This window comes from Pseudopodoces humilis, chromosome 4 (assembly GCF_049639895.1).
Source record: "Pseudopodoces humilis isolate 2021_Gansu_Grassland_sample_001 chromosome 4, ASM4963989v1, whole genome shotgun sequence".
Classification (NCBI taxonomy): domain Eukaryota; kingdom Metazoa; phylum Chordata; class Aves; order Passeriformes; family Paridae; genus Pseudopodoces; species Pseudopodoces humilis.
The window spans coordinates 51,380,529-51,403,639 of record NC_142203.1 but is presented as its reverse complement, the minus strand read 5'-3'; the positions used below and the strand labels follow the sequence as shown (position 1 = coordinate 51,403,639).

Here is a 23,111-nt window from a genome sequence, read left to right as displayed (position 1 = left end):
AACCAAGCTGGAATATGCATTTCCAACTCCATTACTGATGAAAGAAATCTGCTGACTTCCACTGGAGATGATTGTAGTGTTAGCTGTGTTTCTCAAGCTCTGCATTCTGGGGGTAGAGGATTTATGTAATTTTATTGCATTGTTAGATAAGATTTCCCCCTCACCCTAACAAAGTTGCTGGAAACATCTTGTGATTTTTCAATCTTTTAAGCCAGAAAGGAAATAGAACAAGCTATCTTCAGCTGAGCACCTTTTCACAAGACAGGTATTTCTTTGATTGTTTTTCATTTGCCAGCTCTATTTATGAATCTGTTTCATTGCAGGGAATCTTTTCGTAACCACAGTTTTAGGAAATATGATGCTCAGACTTCTTCCCAAAGCACCTAAGAGCTAGTTGCTTTGGCCAAGGAAGATCTTCATGCTGCAAGAAGTGATGGAGTATTTATTCCACATCTATGAAAATCAGAAATCTCTCACAAGACAGTATGTGCACTTTCTGGACAGCATGCAGAAAAGCATTTACACAAGATCACTGAATGAAAACTAGGGGATAAATCCAAATCAAGCACATATCACGAGGGCTTGGAAAGGAAGGGGATGCTTTTTAGATACTTTTGTATATATTGTGCAATAATGGCCTAATGCAGAGGGGTGGGCCTTAGAGTGGTCAGTGGCATGAAGTCAGTCATGTAACAGACATGGAACTTCGTGTGGTTTGATTGAGGTGAATCCAAACAACATGTCCAAGAAATAAAACAAATTATATGTGTTTATGGTCCTTTTCCAAGACAGCACTTATCCATGTGGTTTTGGCAATGAAGCGCATTCTGCAAGTTATTCACATGCTTAAATTTTGTCTTAATGAGGTTAACATGGTTACCTGCACAGTGTTTGCTGAGCTGGCACTCTAGGGAAGGATAATTTCCTCAGTCAGTTTCTGAGCAGATTCTCTGTCATGGTCCTTAACTGCAGGGAGTTCTGCGCAAATTTTCTCAACCAAAGCATGAAAATCAAGAAGTAGTAATAAATAGTTCTTATAGATCTTCTAAATGTTTTTCTGCATATAGGGACATGCAGTATAGTGACTTGACATGCAGTTAGTAATCTGACAGTTTTAGCACAGCGAACAAGTAATGGTTTAAAAAGAAGATGCTAAGCTATGAGTGATTCTTTATTACATAAAGCTCTTACGTAGATAACCTTATCCAAAATTAACTATGGAAGCTCACAATGGGGATTTCCTGAAAATCACTTGACTCAGGCTTTACTGCAGCTTAAGAGAAATTAGCACATAATTTATAATACCTAGTGCTTAGTGTTTTTTGAGTCCTTAGAAAATAGCTTACTGAATAATCTTTACACCACTTCTCTGAAGTATGGAAATGTTATTACAATTTTGCAGATGAGGATGCAAAGAGAAGAGAGAAATTAGGACTTTGGATCTCATTTAGGACTTTTGGAACTCCTTTAGGGAGGCAGTGGAAGAGCTACAATTTTTATTGGGATTATGCTTGCCACGTAATGTTTGTGTTTTGAAACAAAGATCCATGAAAGTGTCCTAAATATTACTTCCTCTCCTGCACCTCTTCAATGTTTTGGAAATGATAATTTAATGCTGATTAAAGAAACCAATTCCATTTGCCAAGCACAAAATTTAATGTTAATATTCAAGGAAATGGTTGGGTTTTTTTCCTTTATACTTCATTTTAGAAAATTACAGTGCTTTCTATACTACAGAAACTTTCTCAGAGCTGATGCCGTATGTTTCTAAAGGCAAGTCCTCTTTAATCCAAAAGTGTAAGGGAGATCGAGGCAGTTGCTTTTAGTGGAAACATTTTGACTTTTTACAGTCACCTGCAGCCATGCCATTTGATAATATGAATATTCCAAGCACTTAATTGACATTTGTGTCATATTTTGAATGTGCTTTTTAGAAGATTCACACAGATGATCAAACAAGATATGGAAATAGGTGAAATAAACCCTGTAGTTACACAACACTTACAGTGTAAGAAAATAATTTCCCTCCTCATTCATAGTATTGTTAAATGAAATAATCAGGAATAAGTGCTCCCTGTCTTTGAAGTGAGCACATCCAAAGCACATAAGCAAATGGTATAAAAAAGTTTTGAAGCTATGATATCTCAGCCTATCAGAACCTAGCCCTTTATCTATTGTTTTTAACTGCCAGTTGAGGAGAAAGGTCAGAATACTGTCATCTATCAAACCCACAATTCAGCATCACTGTTTACAAGATACTTATCCTTTAGAGCCTAGCTAACAGAAACCTCAGGTAAATAAAACCCCTAACAGGTGTACAATATACTAGATTAAAGTAATGAAGTGGTTCCTTGAACTGAAATAATACTCAGGATAATATGAATGCTGACGGACTCTTCACTCCCATTTTACAATCTGAGCACCTCGCAATCGAATGGCCAGTCTTGCCCTCAGTTTGCATTTCACATTGTCCCTTCTACAAATGGAACATGGCTTGTACATTTCTTTCAAGAGCTGAACTATGTGAAACGAATTTTCTACCTTACAATATTCATTTTGCAATAAAGCGACTGTTTCACAGCATGTTTATAAGTGCCTTTGTGTTGCATCTTATACCTCAATAGAAGGCAGCTGAAAAGAAAATTTCAGTAGGAAGAACATTTGCTTGTAGAAGCATCATTTAGCAAAAAAATACATTTATTTGGGCAGAAGATGTGTTGGTCTGTCTTTAGGATAAATTGTGCCTATTGCAGGGATTACAAGCAACAAGTTGCTTCCCAGCTTCTCTTTTTCATTCAGTGTATGTGAAAAATGAGAGTGGTGCTCTCCTTTCTTCCTCTGGTCTGTAGCTGTAGAGCAGAAATATACCTGATTCCTGAATTCAGCATCTAGGTGATTCAAGACTAGGGAGAGTTTTGTGTGTCCAAACTAGGTAGATCCGGGGCCAAACTGCTGGGGCTGTCAAAGGGGAAGCAGATAAGCACTACACCATCCTTGACATTTAGCTGGGAGTACACCAGAGCTCACTCACCCCTTGTATTTACCACTAGCAAGCACCAGCTCTAAGGAGCACACTGCTGAATTTGGCACAGCAATCCTGTAGCTCAGCACGAGTGTCTCTCTGTTGTCAGGTCAGCCATGCCCCATCCTGTGGCAGCACACAAGTGGCAAGGTGGTGACCAGCAGCCTCAGGTCTGTGCACAGGAGAGCTCAGCTGGTCCAGACCAGGTGTCAGCACATGCTTGCACATCTGGCAGACATAAGGAGTCTGTGCTGGCTATGAGAAGGCCAACAATAATGCTCGGACATGTAAATGTCAGCGCATTTTGAAAGCATTTGAACAGTCAAGGTCGCTGCTTTTGGTCAGCAGTATGGATCTCACATGGGCAGCCCTAACACTGGATCTCCTGGTTTTCAGAACAGCATCTATACAGGGAGCACACCTTTCATGCTACATGAATGAAACCACAACATGAGGAGGTGATGGACTCAACAGGCATGACCATGAATAGGAGTAACCAACTTTGTGCTGGGTACAGAGAAAAGCAGTGTGGTCACTTAAAACTGGCGGGTTGTTTGACCTCTCCTAGGAAGCTGAATGCTTTCTCGTTATGATTCCCAACAATTTTGAGGGCTTGGAAAAGCGAAAGCAAACATTCAAACTCTTTTTTGTTGTTTTTCTTTTTGGCTGTTGGATGTATCATTGTCTCAAATATTTCAGAAAGGGCAATTAAAGCTTAGCACAGAGCCAGCTAGGACTCTTTTAGGTGTTTCAATCTCTGAAAGCAATGCTTGTTATGAAAATGAAGCACACAATAACAGTGTTTTACTGGGATTTACTCTACGACACTGCTGATGCCTTCTGATAGAGAGGAACACACACAAGGAGTGCTCATTTGGTGTTGCTATTGGTGCTGAATTTAGGAGTGGGGGTACTTTGAGGAGTTGCTGGCTGACTATGTTTTAACCATCTTTTAAACTGGTTAAAATAAGTGATTAAAAAATAATCAACAGGTCTTGAATAAGTTGTCTCAGGCTGGGTAACACTCCAGTCTAATCAATGCAGTGAAAGGAGAAGGACCCCTGTGGGAAAAGTCCCTTTTGATAATATGAATAAAGAAAATGCACTCTCACAGTAAAACTCAGTTTGTGTTCTGGAAAGCTACAGTAAATTTTGGCATTCATTGAGCACTTCACATAGTAATATGCTTCTGTAACTCTTTATGTCCTTACTGAGGAATTAGTTTAAATTACTCATTTTCATTCAAAACCAGACTGTTTTGCAACTGTTCAAGAATTAAAAAACTAACTTTAAAGATTTTTGAAAACAATGTTATCAATCAATATTGGTCAGTAAAAGATCCTGAAAACATCAAACAAAGTGTTTAGCAGATCAAACCAAGCAAACTAAGCCCCAGAAGATGCTCAATAATAACTTCCATAAGAATACTTTAGAAAGTCTTGGAAGTTATAACATTTTGTTCAGCTTGTCTGTTCTAAGCAATTTGATGCTTTGCACCCTTCGAAACAAAATTTTCTCTTTAGGAAAAAAAAAATTGTGTTTTACTTTTCTTTATAAGTTTCTCTTCATGAATTTAAAAGATACCTAAATCATTACACACCCTTTTTTCTTTGTTCTTTTTATGTTCTATGTCTTGTTACAGAAATAAGGTTTTTCACTATCAGCCTTTATTCATGGAATATTTCTACATATGCAACTATTGATAGGATGCAAATTACAAAAGAAAACTAAATAATCAAAGGGACAAGGTATTTCAGCTGGATGGCAAGAGGACTACATCTTGTGCATTTAATAAACATGTGTAAAACGACTGGAAGGAAAGATTTCCTATCACACATTTCTGACTTTCCCAAATGTGAACAAAATATGTGCGAATTTCTTTTCCCCAAGAAGAGTTCAGTGGAAACAAGCAAACAAAAAACCAAACAAAAGTAGGCTTAGCACTGTTGTTACATCTAGAATTTGAAAGTGCCATAAAACCATCTTAAAACCTTAAGAACCTCAAGCAAACAAGTGTTTCTGGACTTAATATATAGTGAAGAAAAGAAGTATGCCCAAAAGCCCTATCCCTTCCTTTATTTGCAGGTCAGCTTTTGAGAGACGGACAGTCCCTTCTCAAGTATCAAAAAAAGGTTGGAAGTGCTCCAAAGAGTGTGTTCCTTTTTGTGTTAAGGCATAAAAGTAAAAAAAAAAAAAACCACCATAAAATTCAAAATTCAAGGGCTCAAATCTAAACCCTTAAGGAGACATTTTTCCCAGAGGAAGAAAGGAGAGAGGAAGGTTCTGTGAGCAAGATCAACTTTACAAAAATTTAAGTTGATAGCACTTGCCTCAGAGGCTGAAGATTTGTTAGCAGCCTGGAAGGATGGCATCTTTGCGGTACTTCATACCACCAGCTTTTAACATCAGGAAAATAATATTAAATCAACAGTGTCTGAAATATTTCAAAGAGGTTGGTTTATGTAAGAAGCCTCAACCATTGATTGAACTCAGAAGAGCAAAATTTTTGTAATCTGTGGCAGATTAAGGAGCATATACGATGTGTGAAAAGGATTGCTCAACTCAGATTGTAGGAAACTTTACAATCCTTTGCCCCCAAGGCCCACTGCAGTTTAGGACAAAGGCTTCAGCTGAGTAAAAGAAATCCATCCATTAACAAGCAATCAGAGAGGAAAAGATCAGAACACCAACACTGCTGGTAACAAAAGAAGCAGTACTTTAATAGGGCAGGGTAAACTGCTGAATGCTTCTCACTTTCTAGACCATGTGGAGCACTCAGCACCAAACTGAGGACTGTTGTGCACTATTGGCAGCTGTCAGGCAAAAAGAAATCAAAATATTTAAAGAAATCAAAATATTTAAACAAATAAATAAAAGATAGAAAAAACTATTTTTTTCCCTAATAAAAACATTCTTATTTTTTGTGGGGCTTTTGTGGATTTAGTGGGCTGGGTTTGTTTGTTGATTAGATAGGTTTTGTTTTGTTTCATTTTGTTTTGATTTTTTTTTAATACTGACTTCCTGGATTTTGCTAGTTTACTCCAAGAACTGGGAAACCGCAAAAGCAGCTGCAAAAGGCACACTGCTTTCACATCCCTCCTTTGAAGGAGGCGGAATAAACTTGGGATTGCTGCTTCCAGGGGAGGAGTCAGGCTGTTTAGGAGAAGTACCACAGCCCTGCACATCTCCTGCAGTAATGGGAACCAAGAGTGACCACTGGTTCCACATCCAATGCACAAAAGGGGTGCTGTGGATGGAATTACATAGCTTGAAAATAAAGTCACAGACAGGTATAGTCTGAGGAAACAGAAGGCATTGCACCATGTCCTATTATTTCCAGTACTTTTGGTTCACTGGTAATTTTCTGTATTGCTGATTGGTGGAGGATGCACCCAAATGTACCTCCCAGTGGCTTTGCAGTTCTGGGACCCTGCTCACAAGGCAGGCACCATCACTGGGGTACTGGCCCTGCAGCACCAACTGCTGTGAGAGCACTCAGTGTTTCCATGGAGAAGAAAATCCTCCTAGAAAGGCTACCTGGGCCTTCCTACAATGTTGATCATTCCCACAGCCTGGTAAGGAAAGGCATTTAACACAACGTACTTGTGTTTGCAAAACTGGAACTTGCTTAATCCTCTGTTTAACTTCAGCAGTTTCATTTCAAGCTCCCATCCCTGCTCTCCCTGACACTGCTGTAAGTCACCCCTTGCCCAAGATCCCTTTACCTGATTACTGTGAACCTATGTGTGGTTTGAGTTGGACAATCCAGTGTGCAAGGGAGTGTCCACAAAAGAAAGCAGAAAGCTTCCCAAACTCAACAAGTCATTTGGATTTGGGGATTAACTTATATTTTTTAATCCTCAGCAGTGCTCTGCACTAAGAAGGTACCAAAGTTAATTCCCTGCATCCAGGGAGAACTGCATTGAACTGTATTGAAAACTGTGACTCTTCATGTGTTGCAGGGTTGTCTGAGACAGTGAGAGGATACCTGTATCCATACAACAACTGCCAGGTCCCAGATGAAGCATCTGGCTACCAAAATAAAGCAATGGTTTATTTTAATGGATGAATCTGTACTTACTGTCTGTACCTGGTTGTGTTGGCAGTAGGTACATCTGAAGGCTGAAGGCTTACACTGCTAGTCAGTCATGAGCTCATTGAAACACAAATACAGTGTTGGGACACCAGGCATGTTGTACCCCTGCTGGTGCAACAGCCACTATTGGATGCTTGAGGATGAAAAATCTTTGTGATTATGAGAGGATCTACAGCCACAACCATTGCTATAAAGGACAGATTAATCAGCATTTGCAGAACATGCATTTAAAGAACAGATAAACTGTCCCCAGCCTCTGCAAAGCAGCTTCACACTGATATCTTCTAAATAGGAGCAAAAGACCCTTTGTCTTCTTCAGCTTGATCTCTAGTCAAGATGAGACCTTTAGTGTTGAGAGCCACCATTAAAGGGCCATGAGATGGGCCCTTATTTGTTAAGTCAGTCAGCAGGTGAGAAAAACAGAAGATGGGTCTACCACCCTTCTCAACAAAATGCCCAAGTACATCAAGTTTTTTCTTTCATTTTTACAGTTAAGGCCCTCAATATCCTAATCACGTTTCTTACAAAAAAAAAAGATACCATGCCTCTAGGTTAAAATTCACTTGTGAATTTGAAACTAGAACGAAGGTTGAGAAACCCCATTCTAAGAGGACAGTTGTCCAATGAATTTGATGAAATCAAATCCTCACTTGTACAAAGTAAACAAATTTGTCCATCCGGAAGAGAATGCTACATCCTACCTATATCCTACCTATCTCCACAATTAAGGAGAAACTCCTCCAGTGACCCATGTATGAGGGAAACAAATGGTGGGTTCATTAGTTTCCTCACTCTGCCATTGTTTGGCATGAACATGCACAAATTTAGGATTGCATCAAATTAGTCCAACTCTGGGAGTTGATTTTATAAATTTCTTGTTCCAGCAAGAAATTGCTGATTGTTTTTCTTTCCTGCTTTCTTCCTTCAGCTCTTGTTTTGCCTTTTACTATAGGTCTCAAGTTTGCTTCTGGGGTGCTGCAAAATATTTTTCTCCCTGCCCTGGCAGGTACCCTGTGAATATCCAGCCTCATTCAGGCCAGCTCTGCCTCTCATGAGCTGTCATGCAGATGTGCTCATCTGTCCCAGCACAGGCGTCCAAGTAGCCCTTTGGTGATAAATTTTAGGTTTCAGCAAGATTCTCCAATGTAGTTCAAAACCCCAGTTGCTGTATGCACATATCCATTAGGGAAATTATTTTATTAATCTCTCAGATGAAGCATCACGGCCTTTTGCAGGGATTGAGCTTGGTTGTACAACTTCATTATACTGATGATACAACTATATTAAACTGCAGTGGCCTCCTCGTCCTGCTCAAAAATAAGGGCCTGGGACCTCTGGGGAATCAAGCATTCTTTAAAATATCTCAGGGATAAAGGTTTGGTGGCAACTTTTTCCTCTGTTGTATTAGAGTCGCTCAAACCTCGGGGAACCTATTTTGACACTTCTTCTCCAAAGATAAGGGGAAAGGCAAGTGCTACATTTCATCTAGTGAATGATTTCTGGAGTTGCATTCTTGTGCATTCATGCACAAATCAAGAACTCTGTTCTGCCTCAAATATCCATAGGCCTAATGGTGAGATCCAAGACAACGTGTGGCAAACAGCAGCACGTACCCTCCAGCACTGAAAACTCTGATGATGGAAAAACAGGTGCACAGCTGCATTTTTTCATTTCACTATGGACTCTCAGGCAAGCATACGGAATTTTTTCCATGCTACCACTGATGTGAGCCCTGAACTAGGGTGGAAAAAATGCCCTGCCCTCTTTTGTGTTTGTGTGACATCCCTCCTTTGCAGATGGGGCTCTGTAGAAACCAGCCATGCAGTGTGAATTGCCAGTGGTGTCCTGTGCTGAGAAGAGAGACAGAATGTGCATCTACTGAAACTGCTTCATGCATAAAAGCAAGTCAGGAGAGCAGATGCACAAGAGAGAAAAAGTTGGGCCTTTGCAGCTCTCTTACTCTGCCTCTCAGCTGCCATGCCCACTGTATGGGGTCATTCACACCAGTGCCATGGTGTGTGCATTTATTTATTTATCCACAAAATTACCCACAGCTTTTCACTGTGGTGTGCAGAATACTCATGAGCAAACGTTCAGTATTTTTTAAACAGGGTTTTATTTAATTCCTTAGCCTTCTATCCAGCTCTGGCATTGGCAGCTGCTCGGCAGTAAGCAGCACTTGGAAGTGTCCTTCAGAGGCAGAGGTGCACCAGAAGTCTTTGATGGGGATACTCCAGCAGCACAGCCCTGCCCTGCTTAGCCCCTCCCTGTCTGACTCCCCAAAGGCAGGGAGGAATTGGGGACAGGGGTGGGAGGGACACTCTGTTCTGGTCATGCTTAGGTGGGTGCTTGAACACCACTTCCTACTTGCCAAATCTTCCTTTTGGATAAAAAACAAATACGTGTTTTTTTCAGGTAAGTGTTATTTCTAGATGGACAAAATAAGGCATGGGAAAACATTACCATTTCCTGTGGAAAGAACATTCCAACTTTTTGTTTTGCTTGGCAATACCAGAATTATTATTTTTTAAAATTTTCATAGGATTTTTTTTTTATACGTCAGGGCTGTTTGCACTATCCCTACAAATCAAATGAAGTTTGCTGTGGCTTAAGGGGCTTCCCTGGAGCTGTGAGTCTTGTGGAACTGACAGCATCCTATTCTATGAGGTTGGAAAAAGGTGGGAGAAGGGAAATTATGCAATTTATGAGTTAGGGTGCTGAGGAGCTGCTTGCTGTGGAGCCATAGATGTACACTGCAATCTGAGGAAGACCTAAGGCAATTCATCTAAGATAACTGTGACCTCTACAGTGCCAGCAAAGCAAAAAATTGCTGCCAAATACAGCAGCAGAGGGAATGTCTGATCCCCCTCCTTTCCACACTTTCACAAAAGCCATGGGCCACTGCTGGGAACAGAGTTGATGCAACTTGCCTCTAAATTTAGCCCGTAGATCACTTGCACTCAGGTGCACTTGCAGCACAGAGGATGCTGATGTGACTGACCCAATGTCTCCTGAGTAAGCTGTGTGAGATGTCCAACACAAAACAGATTTCAGGCATGGGAAGTGTTATATTCCAGAAGGATGGCAAATCCATGAGAGCTCACTCTGCCTGAGACTCTGCTCAACCCACTGTGGAAGGGAAGGATGATTTCTCTTAAGTCCTTCTTGTTTTTAACCCTATGCTCTATGTGCATTGGGTTTATCTCTATTGTGAGAAATCTGAAATGTCTGTCAAAGCATACCACAATGTTTATCTGGACCAGATAATGGAAAAATACAATGAGTTCTCTCTCTTCAAAGTGTTACTTTTACTTACTTCCAGACATGCCACTTACTATTTGCTATTCACAGACATGGGGCATCTGCCTTTTTGAAGGAAATAGGTGGATTTGGGCTGCTTTTTTTTTTTTTTTTTTTTGGGTGGTAGGGGCTTTTTCTCAAAATCTTTAATAGTCCAGTCTTCCTACCTGACAGAGCAGATCCCAGATAAAAAACACTCCAGGCAGCTAGAAAAGCTCTGCAAAAGCACCTGTTCCCAGCTCAGTGTCACTTGCTGGTGCTTAGGCTGAGCGAGGCAACACTCCCACTCCTGCCCCAGGCAGGAGCAGGCATCTCTGATGGTGACAAAGCCAGCACCAGTGACCAGCTGGGAAGGAGGAGCCTGCTCCTCATGGCTCACTGCTGTGGAAGAGTAGCAACACACTCACATCTTTATCCCCTTTTCTCCCAGAGGCTTTGGCTGGGTTAATTTAGACAGAGACAAGTTTCTCTCTTTGGTGCTCGACAGGGTGGGGTCTATGTCCCCTCTCACAGGCTTCCCAATATGGATGTGCAGGGCAGATGGAGCAGATTGGCAGGTGCTTACTGGCCCTCCTCACTTGGTGCTCACCTATGCACCCCTCTGCCCCATCCGGCAGATCCCCAGGCTCCCAGTTAGTGCACTTTGGAAGCCGTCTGCAGGGCCAGACAAGCCCCAAGGAGCCGAAGGGTGAACCAAGACCTACTGGTTTTAATTGCACCATCAGAGGAAAAGCCCCATCCAGTGCATGACCACACTGAAAGGCTTCTGTCATTCTTTCGTAGGTGATGCAATAATTGACTTCTTTATTTAATTTCACTTGTTTTAACTGTCAAGAACTGGCAGCTCTTGAAAGAAAGGATTAAGTGGGAGAAGTGGAAAGAGTCCTATCTGCCTGTCTACACTGCTGTAGTCTGAGTGCTTTCATTCTGTTTGTACAGTTTCTGGTACAACATGGTCCTGACCCAACTATTCTGATGAATAAGTTGATGGTAAGAAGTTGTTTGCTAGTCTGAAAAGACTTTCTTTTTGATTGTTAATATAAAAAATGGTAAGTGGTGCTCACTGTTATCTTGATTACTTCTTTCATCAGTACCCCCTTTTTTTAGAGTTGGTAATTCAGCCATAAAAAAAATACCCTCTGCACGGGAAGTTAGCAGTCAGGATTAGTAACTATTAACATCTTAAAGAGCTACAGGGCCTGTTTGCAAATTTGGACTGCCAATATGTGAGTTTGAATTAAAATGTAGAAAAAATGCATTTCTTTTAATAAAAGCTCTGTGGTTTGAGAGGTGGTTTACACCAACGTCATAACAGCTTTACTTAGAAAAATACTTGATGTGATTTAATCTCTAAAATGTTTTAATGGCTTCAGAGATATCAGAAGAAATACTGGAAATGATTTAGATGGAAATGTCACTGAGCCTATTAGCTTTTTATAGAATGAGAAAACCCTAAGATTTTCTGTCCACCATTACTTGAGTGTGGTCCACAGGGAGAAAAAAAAAAAAAAAAAAAAAAGAGATTTTCAAATTTCCTTATTATCCTTTTTGGGCCATTCTGGAACCAATATTCATTGAGAGAAATGCCGGTGGTCTCCATTCATGAACTACAGGTATCATATCTCGGAAAAAAAAAAAAAAAGCTGGAAATGTGCAGAGCTTTGGGAGAATTAACCAGGGAAAGGCAGAAGAAAAGCAGAGGAATAACACAGAAAGAAGGAAATGAGAAGGGATCAGAAGATGCCAGCATATGATAGCACACTACACATAAAACCAGAAAAAGCAAGGAGTGATGCACCACAGCTGCATCCTTTTGCTCTGTGAAGTAACTCACAATAATCACCTTGCAGGGTCCTATATCCAGAGCTGGAAAAGAAAACCAGACATTGTTTTCTGTACACTCCTGAATGCTGAGTTTCCTGCATCTTCCTTACTCCTGGGCTGTGGATTCTGATTTGGATTTGGGAGGGACTGTCCTGTGAAACCCTTCCTGGCATCATCACAAAGCCTCTGAATCATTTGCTCCTGGAGACATTGGAGCCCTGGGGCAATGGAGATAGCGCTTGAGATAAGAGTGGGAGGAGTGAAAGAAACCACCCATCAATCCATTCCGAATATTCAAACCCTTAAGCGAAAAAAATTCAAGGAGCACAAAAACAGGAACTACTGTATCCTTTCACAGATGAAAAGGCTTTAGAGATGGCCTGTTCTGGCCATCTGGCCAGTAAAAATCAAGGCACAAGTCAATAAACTTTGCTTCTAAGCTGAGGTTCGCAAAACAATGCAGAGGGAGCTAATGCCCGTTTTGCTCTTTGAAAGCCTTTCCGAAGAGCCCATCCAACCCAGTGCAGCCGGAGGGCACATTCTGCGAGGCTCCAACATGAAAAAACCGATTCACGTGAGAGCCTCCACTGGGGAATCCCAATCCCTTGGCACTGGACTGTGCACCGGCCTTAGACAGGTATCGGATCTGACCCCATTTATCGGATGTGGTGGGGCAACACTTCTTTTGTGGGCTTCGAACCAGTCCCTCCAACCTGCGCATATCGCGGACTCCGCTTGGGTTAGTCCCCTGCAGATTTTCCCAAGGATGCTGAATTTCCAGGCGCAGCCTCGACGGTAACTCTACTCTCCCTGACAAACTGCTCCCGCATCCCGGGGAGCCGCCGAGGCGCGCTCTTAAGCGGGGAGCGAGAAAACTCCTCTCTGCTGCCGCTGGCGCTCGCACTCCAGCGCCAAGCCGGGGCTGCCCCGCCACGCCGTGCGCCCCCCGAGCCCGCCCCACCCTGCCCCGTCCCGGCCAGGATGGCAGGATGCGGGGCCGGGCAGAGGGGCAGGATGGCAGGATCCGGGGGCAGGAGCCCGCAGCGCCGGGCCGGGGCGGGAGGGGGGCCGGAGCCGCGCTGTTTTTGGGCAGCGCGCAGCCGCAGGGCGCCCGCCGCCGGCTACAAAGCGCGGCCGGAGCGCTCCTCGGAGTCGCGGAGCGGCGGCAGGGAGGGAAATAGTGGGGGCTGAAGTTTTGCGGGGTCACGGGAGCCCACCCCACTTCCTCGCCGGGACGCGGAGCCCGGAGGTGAGCGGCGGCGGATGCGGTGGGATGGGGCTGGACGTGGGCGCTCGGGAGAGAGGCAAGCGTAGCGGCGGTGAGGCTGCTGCCACCCCTCTCGTCGAGAGGAGCAGCGCAGTTCCCCCCGGCCCCGGGGAGCTCCTGGGTCCGTCGGGAGCGGACGGCCAGCCACGGCGCTGCCCCGCTGGCAGGAGCACGGCGGACCGGGGTGTGAGCGTGTCGCGAAGAGTTGTTGGTATCTCCCGTTTTGAGGAAAAAGGCTTGAATTATGCCAAACGGGGCGCGTATTCCGTACATCGCCGCATGCCGCCCGCTCTCGGAGCAGCGGAGACGTCGCTGCCTGCGCCCCGCGGCCGGGGTGACCCCGCCGGGCCCCGGGAAGCGCTGCCGGCTGCGGGGGAAAGCACCTGGGCAGGGGAGAGGAGCGGGTGGAATGGGTCACATGTGCCAACAGCGTTCACCGTTGCTTTGTTTAAGTGGACCGTCACTAAGTTGTGAGCCGGCACTTCAAAAGAGGAGAGAATTTTTTTGGGTAGGGGGATGGGATAAGGGGAAGGTCTTGGGCTTTGATGATCAGTACATGAAAGTGCCTTTGGCTGCTCTTCACGAATCTCAAAAAAAATAATTCCAGCTCACAAAGTCTTAAAAGATATCCTGAAGTGTTTCAAAGCAGTCTTAATTTTTCTGAACCGACGTTGTGGGACCCAATAGCTTGATACACATTTACGTGTAAAAACCGATTCAGACATAATTGTAAGCCTCAGTAATGACAGCGACTTTCTTGTGTTGCACATAAGGCCAAGCTGTTTAACTTTTCTTGCATCAATGTTTTAAGGTCAGGCATAGTGTGCTTTTTGTTAAATCAAATCTCTCAAACATTTAAGTAGCAGCAAAGCCCGTTTGGCAGTTCAGTAGCATAGTTGCCAACCTTGTATCTTGGCAAGCCATAAAAGATACCGTGACAATTTGTTGATTAAACATATCAGCTGTATCTTACCCTTTTATTTCACCCCTCTGTCAGAGCGACTGGGTCTTATTAAAGGATATGTGGGTGTCTGTTGTGAAGGAAGGAAAATATGAGAAAAGTGAGAGGGGGCTGATTGGGTTAATATGAATTTTAGAAAGGCCAAACTAATTTAGTAAGTGTTCATGATGTTCAGAGAAAGGCCTGACATTTTTGTTCAGGTGGTGTTTCAAGTCCTTAGAAGTGCTGCTTGGATCTTCAAGTCCAGAGTCAGCTTTCCAAAGGGAGTGGGTGCCAGCAGGGCTCAGTGGTGCTGCCTGGCAGGAGTAGGGCTGCACCCAATCCATGCTGCAAGCAGTATCTTTGAAGCCTTGTCTCGCTTCTGTCTGGGAACATCTGCCAGATATTAGTGACTAGGTGAAATGGGATTCCACCCCAAAACTGCCTCCTCAACAGAAGCTATTGTCATGTGGAGGGACAGCCTGTGTCCTTCCTCCCCTGGTTTTGTGTGAGACAGGTTGCAGCTCTGGTGCGTGAAGGTGTGGGGAGATGGGGTGTGGAAACTTGCATTCCACGTGGTGCTGAGTGTGGGTCACACCAGCACCAGGGGCAGCAGCACAACCCCAGGTTATGGCAGAGTGCAGCTTGGGCTGAAGGATAGGTGGATACAGGCTCTTCTGTGCCTCAAAAGTCTGTGGCTTTGCTGACCACGTGTCTAATGGAATTTGATGTTATATTTGACTCTGTTTCATTTGTCTAACATCACAGTGTGGTTTGTCCCTTTGTATTGCTAGTGATCTAACTAGAAGGAAATTCAGATTGTAAAGTGTGTTTTAGTGACAAATTCTGTAGCACTCTAGCCCATATGGGAGTGCCTGGTGTCTTAGTTTTTAAACTTGTGCACACCTGCTTTCTTTTAAGATTGGGCTTTACTTTAAAATTTCACTGGGGAAAGCTTTGTCCTTTGATTGAGAACTGAATGTGAACTGGTTTTATATGTCAGTTCAGTGTGTCTTTAAAAATCCCACCTCCTTGGGAGAACCAGCCGTGGAGGTATTTCTCGTAGCACAAATTACTTCAGTTTGAGGTGAATTGGTGCAGTAGTATCTGTTTGCCTTTTCTCACTGGCAGTGCTCTTAGGTTTGTAAGGTTCTGGTACAGCTTGTTGTCTCAATTTCTGCAGTGCCCTTCATGTCTAAATAATAGATGCTGAAAGTGAAATGAAGACGTCCCGATGAAGAGTCAATTTCACAAATGATGCAGAGCTACTGCAAAGAACTGTCAGGAATGGGCATCTGATCGTGCTTTTAGTTGCTAAAGCATTAGTTGTTTACTGAGGAGTGTTGCAGATTTTCTTGTGTTGTCAGCACCTGTTGAAGTGGTAGGTCATGGAGAAGAAGGGCTTTTTTCCTAGTCATTTAGCTAATGGAATTGACTAATGGGCCAAAGGAGGGTGTTTCAGGCGTCGTTGCTTGTACTGTTTATCCATCTAAATTATCCTCTGCACTTTAGAAAGGAAAGAAACATTGTACTTGGAAAGTGGCTTGAAAGCTTGTGTGTGTGTGTGTGCACGAGTATGAATTTTATCTAAAATTTTTGTGGGTTGTGTCAAGATGACAAGTGTTAAGCAGATGACTAGGTTTTCATGTTGTAATGATGAGGAGGAGTTCATGTGGAATTGCAACAAGAACTAGCAATGAACTACTTCCAAAAAATCATGATTCACATAACTTCTTAAGGATGGAGTAAATGTAGTTTACAGATGACTTGAAATGCCAGCTGTAATTTTTTACAGAATTTATTTGAGAAGTCTTTTGTTTGAGCTATATAAAAAAATACCTAAAAATCACATTGTATTTCTATGAACCTTATGTATATAACCATATTTCACAAGCCTTTATGAAATAAAAATATTCATGAGCATTATTAAATAAGTTCATCTTGACTAGAGATTGAGATTTATGGTAAGGTTTATAATGTATCTGGGTCTAGTGGGAAATAATTAATTTTAAGTATCTTAATAGTATCTGCTTGCATGGTTGAATAATTGGTTGTGCTGTAAAAAGGCATTTAGGCATCTCAAGGGAAACTATTTAGGCTTGTCAGCTCTGACACTCCACTCTTGTCTCTCGCTCCCATCATAAAGGCTATATATTGAGGGGAAATAACATGAAAATTAGACTACTGTTCCCAGCTATCAAAAGAATGGTACCTGAAGAGAAATAAATAAGTGTCAGGAATGAACAATTGCCATAATTTATTTTCTTTTTTTTTTTTTTTTTTTTTCAGTTTATGTATTTTCCTAGCAGTGTTGTGTTGTGAGTTATGCTTGTAAGGTATGTCTAGTGTGTTCTCTAATTCTGAATTCTACCCATGTATTTTATTTTGGGAAACTGTATCTGTAGTCATGACAGTGGTGTTGAGACTTGTGGTTAAATCTGAATAATGATCCAGGCCATACTTATATTTGTACTTCACCAAGAGTTCCCTGGCAAGCTCCAGGTAGCAGAAAGATCTATGTGTGATAGTCACTTTTTCACATTTAAGGGTGTAGTTGCCCATGGTGAGGAGAAAATGAAATAGCTTGCAATGTGCCATAGTGAATATGGGAAATGCTTTCTGAGCTTTGATAGTAATGAAAAAAAAATTGTCATTCAGGAGGGATGGTAAGAGCATCTGATCTCTCAGGCTGCCACAGACTCTGGGGCTCTTAACCCTGTATTAAGCCCAATGACTAGTTTGGTTAATGCATAACTTAGCAGTTATGCATCCTGTTGGACTTAAAGCACTCCCACAGGCTTCCCTTGTCAGTTAATGCCAATTTTGTGTCTTTCTGAGCTCAAAAATGTGTTTCTGATTTTTAATTAGAGGTATTCTGGTGAAGGACAGCTCACAATTAAACATGAGTCATGAATACGTGTTTTCAATGTCCCTTTAATTCTTTAGAGGAGTGAGTAGACTGAAGACAGGAGTCTGACAAGATCAGTTGGAACTTAATTGTGGATAAGCACTGTCAAACTGAGTCTGGTCTTTTCAAAAGCCAAACTGCTGTGCACATACTTTTCTGGTGTATGGACTCCTTATTGCACACAGGAGCCAAAAGTAGACCCAGGTATCTGCCCTGACAGGTTGGAGGTTGTAACCACCTTTCCCTAAAACAAGGCATTTGCAGAAAATGTTCTGCTGAAGGTGATGGTGGGAGGATGTTGGGCACTGGGGATGTCCCAGCCTGCTTTGGGGCTTAGGGATGGTGCCTGTGTCCCATTCCTCACACAGGAGCTGTCCTGGAGCACTGGGATGTTGCTGTGTCACACACAGAGCTCAAGCCAAGGCAGTATCAGTGAAAGAAGTCTCCTACGTGCATAATATGTCTGTTTTTCCATCTTCTCTGCATCTGTGTATGCAGTGAGCTGCAGGTTGCTTTTTGTGGTGTTTGGTGGTGGTTGGTGCCCAGGAGGGCAGTGGAGGCACCTCACTGTTTCTTGGACAAAGGTTTGTGACACCACGTTTATGGGATGGATGGGTGGTCTGTGCTGGCCTGGTGATGTATTAGGCCTGCTTCATCATGTGCTAGTGCTCTGAAGTAGAGGATGTTCACCCTGCCTGTAGATGCCCTAAACTGCTGGTTTCAGAAATCCCAAAGGATTTACTGATGACTTCTTGGCTATCTATGCCTTTCCTCATCCTGGGGACCTTACTTTTTCTTACTGCTCTGCCGTCTGCTGGGTCCAGAGTCCAGTGAATTTACATGAAACAGTAGTGCCCTGGCAGGAGCAGGTTATGCTGCTGCTGAGGTTTCCAAGGAGATGCAAACAGTCAAAATGTTGGTAACTGGACAAGGCAGTAGCAGATAGTAGCAGATGCTTTGGGTTGAGAAGTTCTGTACCTGAGATTTTTATCAAATGTGAGTCCCCATACATCTAGTAAGACTGATCAGGGCTAGTCAGTCCTGTATGTCTTGTATGGGTCAATAATTAAAATTTACTTTTAAACCCTAAGTCCATGGATTTTTTTCCCTACTTTTTTACTATGTCAAGTAGTATTCCTGAGTTTAGCTCCAGATAGGGCTGTTACCCGCACAAATGATCAGTCCTTCTCTTGGTCTCACTGAGCTGATAGCCTTTACAGCTGCTGTGCACTGACAATGAGTTCTGTAGCATGTGTGCACACATTTCAGCCTCCTAATTGTATGGCTTGATCAACACTTCTTGACTTTATAAGGATAAACACTGATTTAGCATTTATGCACCATTCATTATTTTACATAACCCACCAGCCCTTTCCAAATAATGTAGTTTGGTCTGTTAAACATTGAACTGTCTTTCTGAAGCCTCTTTCATGATTTACAAGTACTTCCAATCCCTTCCCAATTCTGCAGTGTCATTATTAAGGGGGAATCCTCCCCTTAATCCTGCCCAGATTGACTCAGGTAATTTTGCACCACGGATTGCAGAGTGGCACCAGGAATGTTTCCATTTTATTCGGCACCCGTACCGATCTCCACACCTCCTGGCTGTTTCCTGTTGACGCTGCCTGTGCCACTGGGGCTTTACAAGGGCTGTAGGCAGGCAGTAAAACCTGTGCGTGGCTGAAAGCAGCGAGCTCTTCCCTTGCACTTTTGCTGCCACCTTCTTTCTGTTGGTGCTAATATTAATGTGGCTGTGAGACAAAACAGATTGGAAGACTGATCTGGCTGGAAGCAGACGTGCTAGAATGCCTCCCTCCCCTCACCCCTGGCTATTTGATGTGTGCACAGTGTTCCACGGGGCTGTGCCAACATAGCATGAGAGGGTGGGAAGCCTCAGCAGTAGGACAGGGATGTGTCAGAAACTAACAGGCATGAAATCATGGTGCTGTGATTGTCTCCTGAGCCTGTGAGCAGTTGGAAATCCCTGTGATGTGTTTTAAACTTTGGTCCATTAGAACCTCTTCAGTAGATGATGATCAGAAGCACTGATCATCAAAGCCCTGCTTTGTGGGTCGGACTGGGAGACCTCCTTGCCTTGTGTTTTCTACAAATCATGTCACCAGCCTGCAACCTGTTAGTCTCAAAGATGAGGAGTTTAGTTTAAAACAATTATCTCCCCTGAGCTATTCTGATCCTCTATTTATTTATTTTTTATTTATTTTTGCCACATCTGTGTTCCCATTTAATGGCTGGAAATCTTCCCTGAAGTGAGCCCATGTCAGAGGTTGAATGTGTTTGTTTAGGTGCATAAACATGGCTTTGCATGGTGGGGCTTCCATCGCAGTGTTTTCATTCACTTCATGAGCTGTTAAATGAGAAAAGGATGGTGCTAATTCCTGAGCTGTTTGGGAACAGCTGTGTCAAAAAGCCCCCAAGGACCTCAAACAATAGTGAACTCTCTGCGAATGATGCACTTTCCATCTCTGTCTCAGCATATCGCGATGCAGAGGATCTCTGAGAGCTATACCAGACTAAACTAGCTTGGATAGCAGAAGAAAGATACATGCATGAGTGTTTTATGTGGCTCTTCAGTGTTTCTCCAGAGGGAATTTGCCAGGAAGTGCAGAGACTGGGGAAAGAAATATTTGGATTCAGACAAGGGAGATTTTTCTCTATTTATGTAGACACTTCTGAGTGTTTTATAATTAGAATATGAAAAGTAACAAAGGACAGTCAAGATACTGATCGTGAGACAAGAGCTGGGGCACTTGTGCTTAGTTATTAAGTGAAACAATCTTGCAGAATTTTTCTCCCAATTTCCAGACTTCCAACAGAAGAGAAATTGGAATGAATGAGTTGATAGTGCTTCTCAGTTTTGCAGCTGGGCAAACACAATTTAAAGTTGCGGATATTTTCTGACCAGTGCTTTGTTATTACCCCACCTGTTAGTAGACAGGTTGTTCTGTTTCAATTCTTCGGAAACCTTTGCAGTGTTAGTAGACTGATACATTAAGATAAAATCTACTTCTCACAGCAGTTCAGTTTTTGGAGGGCTGCACTAGAGCAGAGCCTTGCTTTTTTTCTCCCCAGGGTGTATCTACCTCAATAGATATAACAAAATACGTGTTCTGAGAATATGTTTAGTTTAGCTGACTCTTCAGAGTAGAAACTGGTGTTTCTATCAGGGGCTAATCCTACTGTGGTGGGGGTTGGTTTGTTTGTTTGTTTTGTTTTGTTTTTAGGGAGTGTGCTTTAGTGGGTAATGACTCATAGGTTGGAATCTGACTTTTCACACCAATTACACAGATACACTCAGATGTATCTGCCATTCTGCAGTAGATAACTTCAGTGTGCGTTGTTTACATTTCAGATACCAAACCAGTGTGAAAATCAGGCTGTTCATTCATTGCGACCTGTCATGTAGCTGAGTGTTGAGTGCAGATCCCTTCAGGCTCCATTAGCAGGAGTTAACTTTGTAATTGGGTTTCTGGGGCAAACAGGGACAGGAAGCAGAAGTAATTTGGCAGGCCAGGCTTAGCTTTTTTGTTCTGTGTGGTGTAAGTGTACAGGAGAGTAGAAGTAAAAGATGGATGCAGAATGACTGGAGAGATCCTAACAGAGCAGAGGACAGTTGTGAAAACTTGATCTGGATGTTACGGAGTATTGCGCAGCTTAACCAAGGTGGGACTTTACAGCTATATTGCAGCAGAATTTCTATAGCCTCCTGTGATTTTTAGAGCCCTTCTCTTGCTGCTCCGTATTTTTCATCTGTCTATCTGGCAGTACCACTTTGTCTTGTAGAGTCTAGCAACAGAAAATAGGCTTACTGCACGAAAAGCAGCTGTCACTATTCGGTTTTGAAACTACTTCACAATGAAGTTAATAGACATGTAAGTTTTGAAGGTGCTCTAAACTCTGTTCATAATACGTTTTTGCGTTCATAAACGGTTTTGCACAAACAAACCAAAAGAAAGGGGGGGGGGGGGGAGGAATCCAAACCAAACTGTAAAATGCTAGGGTTCCTGAGCAGGGGAGACAGGTTTTGGGCTTCTTCTTCCATTTTTTAGGGCATTGAAAGTCATCCGGCTCTTTTCAGGTGTTCAATCTGGATTTACAGGAACGTGATTAGAATTAAGGTGCTTTATGGTAGTTTTTTGAAAAACACACTTCACATTTTTCAAATAATAACTTCATTTTTAAAACAATAGTCTTTTCCCCAGACTAATCATAAGACTTGGAAAATGCAATACAAGAAGAGATTTTTAGCTTAAGGTCCGTTCCTTCCTGATATGTGGGACTGAACTTGTCCTTAAATCTTAAAGTTGCTGCTTTTTTTTCCTGTGATGATAAGCTCTTGAAGGGTTTTCTTTCCTCAGATGAATGCTGGTCTTACTCTGGCATCACTGACCATTTTCTCAACTTACATTTTTACCAGCAGGCTGCTCAGGCATCTTTCTGTGCAATAACAAGTCAGTAACATTTGAAATGAGATAGAATCACCTGCAAGACCAAGGTTGAAATGTCTCTGAAACAAGGAGCTGCTGGAAATGATGTAGGCATGATAGCTGCAGTTTATGCATCTTGTCAGCATAAATGAACCAGGTTGACTAACTTGCTGTATGCTTCTCACATGGGCTGCTTTAGGCATGGGTTTATTTCAAGTAGACAAGGGTTCTGATGTGTGTAGTGGAAGTTGCCTTGGTCCTGATCCCATCTGTGATTTAGCACTGAGTCTTTGTCTCCTTTGTGCTTTTATTGCAGTTTCTCATCCCATCACTACTGCTGCTTGTGCCCACTGTCGTGTTTTTAAGCAATGTTGCAGGATCACATCAACGAAGTGGCTGCCTGGAGTCCTCTCACTGAGGAAATTTAAGGAAAACAAACCCCTCTTTGTATCTGTGCACACATCATGACTGTCACGAGTTACGCGGTAGGCGTGCTAAGGAGTGCAGTCAGTGCTCACTCCGGCAGTGGGAGGTACACCTCCTGGGAGGCTGCTGCTCCAGCCAGATAGCCACCACTCAGTCACTCAGTGGTTGGACTGGGATGTGGGGATCAAGAAAATGTGGTCGAAATCTATGGAGTTCTTCAAGAATCTTGTAAATAAGCAGTTGACAGAGTCTTGTTCACATTGTAAGGGGTTGTTGGTTTTGGCTGAAGCAGACTTGAGAGGGTTTCAGGGCTGTTACCTGTAGCAATTCCATCTTTTGTTAGCCTGGGGGAGAGAAGGTTTGTGCATGTACAGCTGAATACTAAATCCTCTGGCTCAGGAAGTATTAAGTGCATGGATTTATTAATCTTCACACTGGTATAGTTTTCGTGCCAGCAGCTAGCCAAAAAACCAGGAGGGCCTGCAGTTTGTTTTAGCTGCTAAAGATAAATGACAGTTTTATTGCAAGCTACATTTGAAAGTTTGTTTCTACAAGCACGGGGTGACTGGGACAGGAAGGGACCTTTGTTATTTTGCAGCCTGTAGTTGAGACTTTTGACCCCTCCAGAGACTGCACCCCCCACCCAGAAGGGAGCCCTACAACTCCTCAGCAACCCCAGCTGCCTCTTGGTCTTCTTGTGTTGTTCCCCTGTACCCCCTCCCATCCCTCTCTCCCAGGCAGCAAAGCCCCCTGGCCCCCACTCCGCATTGCTCGCATTCCCGAGCTCTGCGTGCGCACAGTGGGATGAGGGAGGTGGCTAAGCTGGTCCTCTGCTCTGCTGAGGAAGCCACTGTTGTGAAAACAGCCTGCCTGCTCCTCTCTT

The 23,111-nt window shown here is 43.0% G+C and overlaps 2 protein-coding genes across 6 annotated transcripts in view; both read left to right on the top strand.

The window, feature by feature from the left end:
• The window catches only part of DOCK8 (dedicator of cytokinesis 8), an 88,223-nt gene extending 85,640 nt beyond the window's left edge, over window positions 1-2,583 (top strand). For all 4 annotated transcript variants that reach the window (XM_005522706.3, XM_014252293.2, XM_014252291.2 and 1 more), the window contains one exon: window positions 324-2,583. In XM_005522706.3, the coding sequence (XP_005522763.3) occupies window positions 324-387 (64 nt within the window). In that variant the 3' untranslated portion in view covers window positions 388-2,583. The remainder of the gene's footprint in view (window positions 1-323) is intronic.
• A 10,788-nt stretch (window positions 2,584-13,371) lies between these two features.
• The window catches only part of KANK1 (KN motif and ankyrin repeat domains 1), a 127,256-nt gene continuing 117,516 nt past the window's right edge, over window positions 13,372-23,111 (top strand). For both annotated transcript variants that reach the window (XM_014252309.2, XM_014252307.2), the window contains exon 1: window positions 13,372-13,491. The gene's annotated coding sequence lies outside the window, so the exon portion shown is untranslated. The remainder of the gene's footprint in view (window positions 13,492-23,111) is intronic.